The sequence below is a fragment of the Pelmatolapia mariae genome, linkage group LG6 (genome assembly GCF_036321145.2).
Source record: "Pelmatolapia mariae isolate MD_Pm_ZW linkage group LG6, Pm_UMD_F_2, whole genome shotgun sequence".
Classification (NCBI taxonomy): domain Eukaryota; kingdom Metazoa; phylum Chordata; class Actinopteri; order Cichliformes; family Cichlidae; genus Pelmatolapia; species Pelmatolapia mariae.
The window spans coordinates 25333358-25347437 of NC_086232.1; the positions used below are offsets into that span (position 1 = coordinate 25333358).

Genomic DNA, 14080 nt, shown 5'->3' on the forward strand with positions numbered 1-14080 from the left:
ATTTAATCCGATGATAATGATGTGTCCTGCTCAGACACAACCCCCCACATTAAAACACGAGAAAGGGGCACACTGGAGAGAGACAAAGAGGTCCTCCACAAAGAGGCCAAAACACGGAATCTAAATTTATCGGGGTAAGTTGTAGATGTGCTTACTTATTCTTTCAGGACGAATGCTTCACTTTGAAACTAGTTCACACTGACACGCCACCAGTCCTGTCAAAACGGGAGCAGTGCATCATTGGTATATGAAGAGGAAGGATTCTAGGTTGCCCGAAGAGAGCTGCTTTTCCAGTTCACATCATCGAATGAGTGCGCTTGCCTGGAGAGGCGGGACTGTGACCCGGTTAGACGTAAAATAAGCAAAGCCGTCTCCATCCTTTCAGACTTGGGGGGGAAGTCTGCGTCTCCCACTGTAGCCAATATGTCCGACTGCAGAAGACAGTGGAACCGGGAGGATGAGCTACCGGTCTACCTGGCAGGGCCGATCACCACCGGGCCGAACCAGCGGAAGACCTATGGTATGTTCAGCTCCGTGGAGGGGGCGTTTGAGAGCAAGACCATAGACTTCGAAAACTACGCGGTGGGGAGAAAAGGGAGCCGCACCCCGAGAAGCGGGAGCCGGGAACGACTCTTAGACACCGGTGACCCCATTAGCAAGACGCCTAGCGAGGCCCGGGAGTCCTCGCTGAACGGCTCGCCCGGAGAGAGAGACGAAGCACGCAGTGGTGCTGAGGTCAGATTTTCATCGGGGACGGAAAGTCTTAATGGCAAGGTAGGACTGACAGCTTCAATCTGTGGCTTTTTGTTGACAGATGTTGATGGTGCAATGGCTCCGTTGTTCCCTAACTATAATTTATTAATGAAGTGCACCAGTAAGTGCCACTAGACTTTAACCGGTGGGGAACTTTTGGCCTACGCAGAGGAAAAAATGAATTTTTACCCATAAACCACCAAAAAAAGCTATGCTGGTTTCGTTTTGGAACACCAGGAGCCAGGAGTTATTTTCCTGACAAAGGCTTCAGTTCGCATAAATTATGAACTTTTTATGGTGCATTGCAGTTTAGCTATTATGGATAGCGTTAAGCTTAAATTCTCAATAAAAGGCGCAAAACGCGCGCAACAAAGCGGCGACACATTTTTGTTGCTTGCCGTGGTGCTGAATCGGACAGCGACAGACAACATGCACCCCCACCCAACCTCCACGCTGCATTGTTTATGCTTTGAAGTAAGATGTGTGTCTGTGTGTAGTGGGTGTGAGGGTGCTCGTGTCTTCACATACGGCCTATAGCTATCTTTTTACCCTCGTGCCGTGAACGCCGTCAGGCAATACGGTGGCTGTGACTTTCCTCACGCGCGCGCCCACAGGAACGTCGGCTTTCTTCCACTGTGCGCGCGCCACGCAGCCTGACGCAGCCGTACGGCGGCGGATTCATCGCTCGCTTTCTGTCACACACGGAAACAAAACCCACATCACATCAGTGGAGACAAAGGGGAGCAGGAAGCCGCGCAGGGGCGCCGGAGTCGGTATAATTCGCTTCTGAGTTAACTGCCAGGGGGCAGAGCGACGGAAAGAGCATGTCTGGGTCCAAGAACAGCATCCCCCATCTGACGGTAAGGGAGCCGGCCTGCTCAGCAGCGACCAGCAGTCATGTATGCATGAATACGGATTAAATTCCTACTGAAAGTTATCTTACTTAAGGCTTTCTCATGCTGCCCCTACGAGAAACTGCACGCCAAAGAAAGGTGACAGTTCGTTGTGTTTGAGCGCGTTTTCTCGCTCCTGGTTGGATAATGTTGTATAATCTCGCTGCCTGTCAGAGAGATTAACTCGGTTGACGTGTGCGATCGAATCTGGAGTCGAGCAAGTGACAATTGCTTGCTTAAAAGCAACGAAATGTGAAGCTAGACTTTAACAAACGACGTGCATCCCTTTCAGTCTGTGTTCAAGCGTGGATTTTACACATTTTGCACGTCTGTTATTTGAGAACTATCCAGTGTCTAATGGATCTTAAGCCTAGAGTTACACATTTAATTTGAAGGTTAAGACACAAATAATGTCTGCATATTCTTCCCCCCTTTTGCCTCCTCATTGGTCAAAGACGTTGATTTTTCGGCAAGCCGTCAGCTGTCGTCATGCCAAACCCTGCTTGATCACTGGTTACCATGGAGACATAACATCTTCCTAATGCTGTTGCCAGGCACCATCCGTAGTAGTAGAGGGTGTGGACACGTGGTGGTCTCACAGAAAACGTGCTGGTTTCAACACCCTGCTTGTGAATGTTCAGTATTTGATTGCACACATAATTGAAATAACAGAAAGAGACTTTTTTTGGTGCCCCATTCAGGTACAGCCCTTGTGTGGCCATGCATTTCTGTCCACACTACATCACACCATGTTATATTGCTATAAAGCCACGGATTACATAACTGATTGTGCAATATATCAAAATGTCAGGACTAAGTTCAACCTCTCCCTCCCTGACCTCCCTTTCTGTGCTTTTCCCCTGCAGAGTGAAAGGCTGCTGATCAAAGGAGGGCGAGTTGTTAATGATGACCAGTCTTTCTATGCAGATGTCTACATTGAGGACGGGCTCATCAAGTGCGTATTTGGGTACATTGTATGAGCGTGTTCTTTTAAGCACTGCAGAGGCTGTTTTCTACATTTCTTTGCTCTTCCTTTCTTTTTGTGTTCTTTTCCATTTTCTCAACCCTTTTGCATTCCCATGTGTATTTTGCCATGACAAATCTTTTCCACAATCTTCACACCTCCATAATTTGGCTTCCTTTTCCCTTTCATCAATTCATCTGTTTTTGCACATCTTATCCTGGGTAGGCAGGTGGGGGAGAACCTGGTTGTTCCTGGGGGCGTCAAGGTGATCGAGGCCAATGGCCGCATGGTGATACCAGGTGGAATAGATGTTAACACCTGCCTGATGAAGTCCTATCTGGGCACACAGCCTGTTGATGACTTCTTTCAGGGCACCAAGGCTGCACTTGCTGGGGGCACCACCATGATCAGTGAGTGTGAATGCTTAGACTTAGGCAGCAAGTGTCAGCTACAGTATAGCACATACCATATCTACATTTGTCTATAAGTGTTTCAAAATACTGATTACGCTCTTTCTTTTTTCTATGCCTTGTGCCCTTCCTAATTTTTAGTTGACCACGTAGCCCCTCAGCCTGGTGACAGTTTGCTGGAGGCGTTTGAGTGCTGGCAGGAGGCCGCAGACAAGAAAGCCTGCTGTGATTACTCTCTGCACGTAGACATCCCCCAGTGGAATGAAAATGTTAAAGATGAGTTGGAGCTTCTGGTGCAGGACAAAGGTATGTCCATTTTTAATTATTGTATGATATTTTAGAGATGTGGCCTTTCTTGCAGTTCTTGTTTCAATCCCTAGTTTGGGCACATTTCACAAGAACAATAGGGACAGATTTAGAAACAATTTGGCTAAAGTGCTGAATCCTCTTAGAGTCAAGACACTGTAGAGAGCCATTGTTCTCACTGCTGTCATTGTGGCCATGTACAAATTTCACTTGTAATCTGTTTGAGTAGAAAAATTAGCATTTTCTGCTGGGGCAGCTTTAAAAGCCACCATACGAGATAAACCAGCTGCTTGTGTGTCCAGCTTCCTTCTAGGAGTTGTATTATTTGGCTAGACACAAACATGCACTGCTTTACATTCCTATTCACTCACAGTTTGTCTTTATTATCCACACTCCTGAGTATTTACTTTCTCATTATGAAGCCGTTCATTGTTTCTTCTGTTGCCAGGTATCAACTCCTTTCAAGTATACATGGCTTATAAGGATGTGTACCAGATGACCGATTCAGAGGTATGTTTTATACTCATAAATTCCACAAATCATCAATACTGTACGAATCCTCTGGCTTCTGTTTTTAACAATAGAAATCTGAAAATTGGTGTTCTTGTCTTTTAGCTGTATGAGGCATTCTCATTTCTGAAGCAGCTGGGTGCTGTGGTGTTAGTTCACGCTGAAAATGGTGATCTTATTGCTCAGGTAAGTGCTACTGCCTGCTGAAAATGGATATCTTATTATGTAGGTAAGTGCTGCTGCCTTTTTTTGCTCTCTCCAACATGCACCACAGCTTAGAGATATTCTTGTTACATAATGCTGCAGCTCTCAGAAAGAGAAAGCAAGGATTAATACGCCTGCAGCTGCAGCTGCAGTTGAGAATGACAGGTTTATCTTAGGCCACCATTAATGTTGACCATTATTATTCTAATGAGGATGATGATGATGTAATGGTGATTAAGTTGGTGAGGGTGAAGGTGCTGATAATGCTAGCAGAAGTGATGGCAAGTATTAGTTGTGGTCATGGAAATGATGGTCCAGATTAATGAGACAATTATGGCAAAAACCTTGATGTATGTGAAGATAAATCAGGGTAATGAAAGATAATTGCAGTGCTGATGAATGATCATGACACGCTTATTAAACTAACTGTAAGAGAAATAGGGAGATAGGTGATGAAAATTCATATCAACCCCATAGAGAACAAACAAACACTAAAAAAGGAGCAGGGTGGGGATCTGGTTGTCATCCAGGTTTTCAGAGAAACTGAAATGTGCTTAATCTTCCAGCTGTGCGCTGGCTTTCGAAGATTACAGTGCATATTTATTTTAGCTTGACAGGCCAAAAGATTTGTTATTTCTAATTCCTGAAATCTCATCAGAGGCATTCAAACATAGCTGTACAATTACTGTATGTGCAGCTGTCAGTGATTGCATTGCATGTGAAGGTAATTCTGACATTCTTTTGTTATTCTTATAATTTTTTTTTTTGCAGGAACAGAAAAAAATACTTGGAATGGGAATTACTGGCCCAGAAGGCCATCCTCTGAGTCGTCCTGAAGAGGTAATTTTTTTTCCATAGCTTCACTGTTAATCAATTCACCTGCCACTGTATAGGTTCTTGGTTCTAGTTTATTCCCTTCCTGTGCAGTTGGAGGCTGAGGCGGTGTTCCGTGCCATCACTCTTGGCAATCGCGTGAACTGTCCTGTTTACATCACAAAGGTGATGAGCAAGAGTGCAGCTGACACTATCACTCAGGCCCGGAGGAAAGGTAGTTGTTAATCATATAATGTCCTTTTCTGTCTTTATTAAGGATGGAATTAACCGTTCTACTATTCTGCTCAGGTTCAGTGGTTTTCGGAGAGCCAATTACAGCCAGCCTGGCCACTGATGGTTCGCACTACTGGAGCAAAAACTGGGCCAAGGCTGCTGCCTACGTGACCTCTCCACCTTTAAGTCCTGACCAGACGACCCCGGACCATCTTCACACCCTGCTGGCCTGGTACGTTTCACTTTTTTTAAAACAATGAATGGATATTGCTAAAAACTGTAGTAATTTAATTTATAGAAGACTCCAGAGTTTTACAACAAGTAGTTTGTATGAAGTCTGAGAAAATGTGCGGTGTCAAGAGTGTTTCATAAACCCTAAAACAGGCAAAAACTTTTAGTATTTATGTAAAGGCAGACAAAAGCTTAATTTAGCTACAGTATGACCTCTGCTCAATGTGAAATGCAAATAGGATCGAAGACACAAAAGGAGACTCTTACTTTTTACCCCTACACACTCTTTGGTATTCATGCCACAAACAGCTGTTAGTGTTATGCAGGATTTTAGATCAAACGTCAGTGAAACAGAAAAACAGATGGAGAGAAGGTGAAGGTGTGAGGAGAGGTAGAAGAGAAGAGAGACTTAATTACAGACTAAGGACTACATAATCATTTGGAAGCCACTTTACTGTATATTCAGTCAAGCACACGATAATGGTTGGTTAACTTGTACCTATGCATAAGTGCAAGTCAAGGCCAAACTCACCTCAGGTATTACCTCAGACACACAGTACTCGCACCCGTCACACATATCACACACACACAATGCGGAGAACTTCCAGCTGCACATTTTTGAATGCCCCCGATTCCACAAATAGCACTGAAACCTCTATTATCTGTTGCCTTGGCTACCGAGTGCCTCCCTCCTCCTTCTCCTCCTCCTCTATCTTCCTCTGTTTCTCCACCCTTCATCTGAAGCGCCTACTTCTCAAGGCGGGTCCATGCTGTCAAGCCGGTGGTGTGATACTGCTGTTTTCTTTGAGCCACTCCTGAAACAACGGGGTGTATTCTTAGGTTCGTTTTCGGAGACATGAACACAAGAACAGCTTTTTTCCCCCTCAGATTTCAGTGAAGCCCATTATTTACATAATAAGCACTTTCTTGGCATTGAGGTGACGATCCCACAGCTCACTAACACGGAGTAATCACTGTAATTAACAAATAAATTAAAGGTCTTATAACTGAACCGTGACAATCACAATTCTTTATCAGCCAGATTCAGCCTTATTTATTCAGAGTTAAAGCGAGCATAAGTCTTGTTGGCTTTCTTTAATGATGCAGACCAGACTGAGCATTAATCTAGTTAATGTTTAAAGGACTGATACTGCAGCTGTGTTGCACCATTCTCTGTAGTTCAGTTGGCTGTTTTTCTGCAATAGGCCACTGCATGACTTGACATACTTTACCTTACATGCTCAGTGAGGACACCTGGTGGCTAGTGGTTAAAAAAATAACTTCTCTGTATGTGTCTTCTTCATTCTGTCTTTTTTTTTAACATAAAAAATTTTATTTTATTGATTTGTTGCTATTTCTAAAGTTTAAAACTTTTAGCAATTTGTCAGGGAACTTTTTAACATTAGGTCAATGGCTGCATCCTTAAGTGTTTGCTGATGATTTCACTTCATTTTGTTGCCTTGATACAGTGGGGACCTCCAGGTGGTGGGCAGTTCTCACTGCGCTTACAGCACTTCCCAGAAAGCTATTGGTAAAGATGACTTCACCTTGATCCCCGAAGGAATCAACGGCGTCGAGGAGAGAATGGGCTTTGTCTGGGAAAAGGCAGTGGTGAGCAATGAGGGCATGTTTTCGTTGTTTCTTTTGTGTAGGTGTGAGGTTTTTGTGTAGCACTCTAAACATCCACTTCTTTTTCCCTTAGGCCATGGGGAAGATGGATGAAAACCAGTTTGTGGCAGTCACATCCACCAACGCTGCTAAAATCTTCAATCTGTACCCACGTAAGGGTCGGATAGCTGTGGGCTCTGATGCAGACATTGTCATCTGGGACCCTGACAGCGTCAAAACCATCACTGCCAAACTCCAGCAGTCGGTGAGGACAAAAAGAAAAGAAAGATGATGAGGGAAAAGAGAGGGTGGGTAAATCAGAGAGAGAGAGAAGAACTAATAAAATAGGGGGGGGGGGGGGGGGGGGGGGGGGGGCTAGACAGAGGCTGCACAACAGAAGGTTTCATGGGAGACTGCAGAGTGTAAAATAGGATAAGAACCAAGTGGAAGATCACAGGAGGGGAACAGAAACCTGAATAATAATATGCAGTCAAGTCTAGCTTTATTTTGCTCAGTATATATCATATATGTGTGCTAGAACCAAAATATTAAGCCTCAATTTTTTAAAAGTTTTTTCCTAAATTAATTAAAATAATATTTTGTAAAGGCAGATGAGACAGAGTTTACACATGATGGGTGCGAGCTGTTCATTCTTATTGTGTTCGGGTCTGAGCAAATGTGCGGTCTAATGTGCATTTTGTACATTTCTCTCTCAAAATCAGAGATGGCAAGTGAAATTTCATATTGTGAAACCGACACCGAATCTACTGAAAATGACACGGAACAATAACCATGCTCCCGAGTTCACGCTATGGACTGTGGATTATCAGAACATTGTTGTTTTAATCCTTTAAGCATCACAGATGAAGCCTTTTTCACCTTTTTCAACAGCAGCAGCTATCACACAGACAGCTTTCACCGTCGCAAATAAGACTAAATCTATCTGCAAAACAAAATGAGCTATAGGCAAATGGTAAAACAAAATTGCCTTCAAAAATGTAACACAATACACCGTAGTTCATTTATTGGTCTGTTCTGCCACTCCCAAAGACCCTAATCCGGACTGAAGCCAGATTTAAATTATAATCCCCCTTCACCCCTCACCCATTTTGTTATATCTCCGCCCATCCCCCTGAATTTATACAGTCGCCCCCTGTATCCCCTTGCCCCCCACTTATTTATCCCCCATCTTCTCATATGCTGCATTTTGCTGCATCTATTAAACCCTCTGATAAAGATCAAGCTTCCCCCGACTGCATAGAGAGGCTAAACACTGTACAGTATTTGGAAAAATCAAATAATCCTCTGTTTTCTGTACTTCTTTGTCTCATATTTTCTCTCTGCACAGGCTGCAGAATACAACATCTTCGAGGGTCTGGAATGTCGTGGAGGCCCAGTGCTGGTGCTGAGTCAAGGCCAGGTGGTGTATGAAGAAGGAAAGCTGCATGCTCAGCAGGGCACTGGTCGATTTATTCCACGCAAACCCTTCCCAGATTATGCTTACCAGCGTGTAAAGTTCAGGAATCAGGTACAGTATTTAGAAGATTTTAAAAATACTTAAAAGAACAGTGTTATAAATGTCACATTGAAAAATTTCCTTGAAAGATTAATTGGGTAGTAGATGTTTGATGATTACTTTTCCTTATCTTGCTGCAAGTCCTCATAAAAAGGTAAAAATTTTAATATGCCCCCCAAAAATGAGGGAAATAAAGATTTGAAGAAGACTCTGTAAATTAAATAATTGTACAACCTAACCTTGGTTGGAGGAATTTGGGATGTTTATTTTTACCTTTTGTACAGATTATTATATTATGATAATGGAAAAGAAAAAACAAAACAAAACAGGAGCTGAATTGATTAGAAACATGATCATTATTCTCTCTTTTTTCACCAGTAGGTGATTCAGGCAAAATACAAATGAGCCAATTAGTCCCGTATTATGGAGACTAATGTGCTACAGGCCATTCGCTTCTAAAGAATGAATAATAGGTTGGCTTGTTTGTGTGTCTGTCTGTTTTCTGCCCAGGTAAAGCGTAAGCAGGGTGTAACTCGGGGGATATATGATGGCCCTGTATATGATGTTGCTCCGACTCCCAAATACATTACTCCCTCTCCGTCAGCCAAAACTTCTCCCACCTCCCACCAGCCACCACCAATACGTAATCTTCACCAGTCCAACTTCAGCCTTTCAGGTAAGAAAAATAATATATTTTCAAACAGAATGTACTCTAAATACACAGTTATGCAAAACTGATTTCTTTTACAATTAGATCCATCTAATATATTAATTTTGTCCTCATTTTAGGTGCACAGATTGATGACAATATCCCACGTCGCTCTGGCCACCGCATTGTAGCACCCCCGGGTGGTCGCTCCAACATCACCAGCCTTGGCTGAATACTTGAATACATATGAAGCACGGCTGGTGCGACGCTTCACCTACTGAGTGTGTGCGAGTGTATGTGTACGACTGAGTGTAAGCGCAACGATATGAATGAATACCTTTGCATTTTTTTGGCATAATGTGACCGTTTCTGTTCACTCAGAAAAAAAGCACATTTCTGCTTCTAATCCAAAAAAGGTGTGTGAGTTACAATCAGCTAAATAATTCAAAACAATAAAAAGTCACGTTCCAGGCACACACACACACACACACACACACACACACACACACACACACACACACATGTCTGGTTTGCTATCCTCGTGGGGACATCCCATTGACATAATGCTTTCCCTAGCCCCTTACCCTAACCCTAACCATTAAAAATGAATGCCTAACCCTAACCCTTACCCTAAACCTAACCATAACCTAATTGTAACCCTGACAGTAAAACCGCATTTTGAGTGTGAAAACTGCTTTCAACCCCGAGGGGACCTGGATTTTGGTCCCCACGGTGCAGAAAGTCCCCACCAGGATAGTAAAAGTCAGATTTTGGTCCCCACCAGGATAGTACGAACCCGTACACACATACACACACACACACACACACACACACACACACACACACACAGATTCGGTGTTGGACCCCCTCCAACCAACCCGTGACCCCAGTGTTATGTCATAAAGTTATTTCCTGTGAGCATGACTTCCTTCTTATTCTTCCTCACCTCCCACATCTTACCGTGTGGGTCTGACATGGTGCTCCTTTCCACCCACATGGTGGACAGCTCAAGAATTGTCAGATTTTTTTCTGCATCTGGTTCTAATATCTTGGCAATATTTGTTTCATTGTGGCTCAAGCGGATCAGTTACACTGCATGGACACGTCTTTAGATGTTACACTACTTGTGGTTTATTGTTGCAATGGAGGAACACTTTAAAATGAACTCAAAGCACATTTGTATTCAACAGCACAAACACATTCTTATATTGGTATATGTGTGCTTTGAAAACCCTAATGACATCCACTGTGGGTAGAGGCAGTTGTTACCTAGTTAAAAACATATTCATGCAATTTAAATTACTGTAAATTTTGAAAGGAATGCATTTTTTTCTCCACCACCAGATACTATATGCAAATGTGTCAGTACTCTCTTACACTCTGTGTGAAAGTAGATAAGCAGTCAAAGTGAAAACAGAAACAAGTGAACTAAATTAAGTTCTAGATTGATGTACCTACATAATGTAGACTTTTCAGTGTGCGTGCTTAGTTTGCTGCCAATCACTCCCACCAGAATAAGAACTTTGTTGTAATGACATGCTGAACTCACTGCAGTAAAAGAACTTCAGCTGTTGCCACAGCTTTTTAAAACTTTTCTGAAAATGTTTTTTTTTTTAAATCTTTTATTATTTCAGTTATTTATTTCTGGGCGTTTTCCTCATTATCGTACATTTAGTGTTTCTGTGTTTTTGTTACTCTTGTCTGGTGTCACCAATGGAACCACTTAATAAAGACTGGACTGTTGTCAAAAATGATGGTAAAACAAACACACTGTGAGTTATTAGTAATATCATTTGTTATTCTGATCGTAATCAAAATTCAGATGATTGAATATAATTTTTCACGATATGTCTCTGTCTTTTCTAAATGTAGAATTACTGAATGCATTTTCTCAGGTTAAATCAAAAGCCTTATTTATTGTAATACACCTTGAAAGGAAACTTTAGAACAGCCAGTTTTGATAGGTTGTAATCATATGGTTACAAACTAAAGCACAATTATAATTCTTTCACTTTATTGTATTTTGTTTAAGAGTGGAGATACATTTCCTTTTATAGAGGATCAGTTAAATACTGTATGTTATGCATATAGTTTGTATTATGATAAAAATAATCTAATAATCTGCAGAGTCACTGTTATACAGGAAAGTCGCTGCCAACATAAACTGCATGTAGTTAATCAGAAAGATTTAGGTAACGTTGGTGTTAAAAGCATTAGATACAATCCCCCAAAAAAGGTTAACACATGCAAAAGGTGAAAAAACTGATTTATAAGTATAATTGTATAATTTATTATTACAATTTATAAATCATAGTACAAAAAGTTGCTAAACTGAAAAGAAATGAGTACAGGAATGAGAACACTACATTTTTTATAGATCAAGACTGAATGAAAACCAATCTGATGCAGGACTAAGATGGAGAGACAAACAACCATTCACATGGAAATTTAGATCCACTGATTAACCCAACCCCACTAACTGCATGTCTTTGGACTGTGCAAAGAAGTACCTGGAGAGAACCCACACAGCCATGGGGAGAACATGCAAACTCCACACAGAAAGACCCCGGCCAGATGGCGGAGTCAAACTCAGGGCCTTCTTGCTGTGAACCAACAGTGCTAACCTTTTTAGCATATTGTGAAATTTGGCACATTACAAAAACTTTTGGTATAACAGGATGTAGTAGAAAGAATCTAAAAAAGTCTGATTTAGGTTTCTTTTTTCAAAATTTAGAGAAGCTGTATTTTAACATTGGATTTCTTCTGTATCTGTGTGCAATATGGAAAAGGTCAGCAGAGGGCGTTCTGGATGTTTTTTGTCAGTACACATGGCTCTTGCTGCGTTACAGCCTATCCAGCTTACAGTCAATAGTGACAGCAGGCACACAGTGGGGTTCCATGTCTGACGAAAAAGCCTTTCATGTCTATGATGGCAGAATGTTGGGTTGTGCTGAAAAGCTGTGCTACTTCAGAGTAGTCTGAGTAATAGTGTATTACTAAAAACGTCCTTTCACTTTATGATGGAGTAGATCAGTACCAATGAGGTATTTTAGCAGTATTTTTATGCACATCTGAGGCATCATTTCCCAGAGTTAATTTAAGTGTATCCTTAACTGTCATCCCACTAACTGGGCCTATATCTCCTAGGTGTGTGTTTTTTTTTTCAATCTTTCAGGTATTTTATGATTTTGTTAGTTAATGTGTTTCTAATGATGCCACATCATTGCTTTCTATTTCTGCTTTCAATAGTTTTTTTTTCCCAATACAGATGTTTTAAAAAGAACCCAATTCTGCCTTTGCAGTTTTAGCAAACTGATTTATTCAGTTATTGTTTGTCCTAAATTAAAGTATCACATAGTATCAAGGGAGGCAGGGGTACCTGTCATATGTCAACTTAGATGCTATTACTGCATTCATCATCTTGATGGGGAACTTCCCAGACTGGAAGTCATCAGAACATTGGAGACATTGCCAGATCTGCTTGAGACAGATAGATGCCCTGGTTATGCCACACATGAAAAGGACAGCTGATGCTGCTATATTGCAAGCCACAATTCAAGCAGCGTTGACCCTCCTGGGAGTGAAGAACACACAACTCCATCTGCCGATGTGACTGTCCAATATTTGGCTGGACAATCTACTTGACAAAGGTGTCACCTTTATCTGACGGAAAAGAGTGGAGTGCCCACTCTGGGCTCAGAACGAGGTGCTGTCCCGAATGGAGGAGTTTAAGTACCTCGGTGTTTGTTCACGGGTGAAAGGAGAGTGAAGCAGGAGATTGACAGACAGACTGGTGCAGTCTTGGCAGTGATGTGGATGCTACACCAGTCTGCTGTGGTGAAAAGAGAGCTGAGAGAATGAGTCAATTTGACGGCTAATGTGACCATACCGTCCCATATGGTCAGGAGCTCTGTGTAGTGACTGAAAGAATAAGATCACAGATGCAAGCATCTGTGATGAGTTTCCTATGAAGGGGGTCTGTGTGCAGCCTTAGAGATATTCATTTGGATGCCGCTACTCCTTCACATAGAAAGGCACCAATTGAGGTAGTTTGGGTGACTGACTGGGATGCCTCGTCTGTGCCTTCAAGGTGAGGTGTTTTGGGCATGTAAAGAAGGCCCCAGGGCAGACAGAGGACATGGTGGAGAGGTTATGTCTCTGGGCTGGCTGGTTTTTGTGTTATTTCAAGTATTTTATATCAGTTTCATCACAAAAATACAACACAAATAATGTTTACTTTGAATTTTACATTAAGTTATATCAAAATCAAAATATTATTAAATAAGCTGTTAAATAACAATGTGTATTGTATTTGGAATAAAGTTACGAGCTGAATCAAAGAAAGCTATTGATTTTAATTTTTACAAAATATGTAAATTAATTGTAAGTTTGAAAAAATAACAATAATGAAAATCTTTTTTTCTTGAGATTATATTAATTATGTAACTAATAATGCATTAAGTAGAAATAAGGTTTGTTTCTGCCACCGAGGAGGTTACATTTTTTGGTAGAGTCTGTAAACATGATATCTCAAGCATGGGGTCAACAAGCCATTAAAATTTACCTCACATACGCCGAGGTCAGCTTAATGACTTATTAGTGAAAAATTGACAAAAAGCCTTATAACATAGAAACTATAATTTTTACAAGTGTGGTCTAACATATAGTATAAAGGTGATTGAGACTGAGGGGCTGAGAACCTTCACAGAGATATGGCATAGAGGTCCAACATATCATGCAAAATTTGACCTCTAACCTCTCCTTCAAACTCGATTGATCTGAAGGACAAAGTGATAATAATGCTAAATATCTACTAAAAACTATGTTACTTAAGATATAGAGACTGATCTACAATGCTAAATATCTTGTTTCTTTGGACCTCTGATCTCTTCTTATAAGGTTAAACTTTCACAAAGTGTCTTTTATCTTTAAAACTGTGCTTAAACGTCTACTGCCTTTGTTTGTATTGGCAACATTTAGGAAACAATA

General features: G+C 41.5%; 1 protein-coding gene across 2 annotated transcripts; it reads left to right on the plus strand.

Annotated features, from left to right (window-relative positions):
* Positions 1 to 293: 293 nt before the first annotated feature.
* On the plus strand, positions 294 to 10845 carry crmp1 (collapsin response mediator protein 1). Of its 2 annotated transcripts, none has more exons than XM_063476357.1 (14): positions 294 to 774; positions 2513 to 2601; positions 2836 to 3020; positions 3162 to 3326; positions 3775 to 3836; positions 3942 to 4022; positions 4812 to 4880; positions 4968 to 5088; positions 5163 to 5319; positions 6788 to 6929; positions 7021 to 7191; positions 8275 to 8454; positions 8953 to 9118; positions 9232 to 10845. In XM_063476357.1, exons 1-14 carry the CDS (start codon positions 424 to 426, stop codon positions 9321 to 9323), a joined length of 2031 nt encoding a protein of 676 aa, XP_063332427.1. In that variant the 5' UTR covers positions 294 to 423; the 3' UTR covers positions 9324 to 10845. The 2 variants fall into 2 exon arrangements, with proteins under 2 accessions (XP_063332427.1, XP_063332428.1); XM_063476358.1 differs by lacking the exon at positions 294 to 774 and adding an exon at positions 1349 to 1613.
* The last annotated feature ends 3235 nt before the right edge of the window (positions 10846 to 14080 follow it).

What these genes read in the sequence shown, in the direction of transcription:
- crmp1 (XM_063476357.1), top strand. Translation starts at nt 424, where the DNA reads ATGTCCGACTGCAGAAGACAGTGGAACCGGGAGGATGAGCTACCGGTC. An exon ending in TTGTCTGGGAAAAGGCAGTG is followed by an intron (nt 6,930 to 7,020) that starts GTGAGCAATGAG and finishes TTTTTCCCTTAG; the next exon opens with GCCATGGGGAAGATGGATGA. An exon ending in GTGTAAAGTTCAGGAATCAG is followed by an intron (nt 8,455 to 8,952) that starts GTACAGTATTTA and finishes TTTTCTGCCCAG; the next exon opens with GTAAAGCGTAAGCAGGGTGT.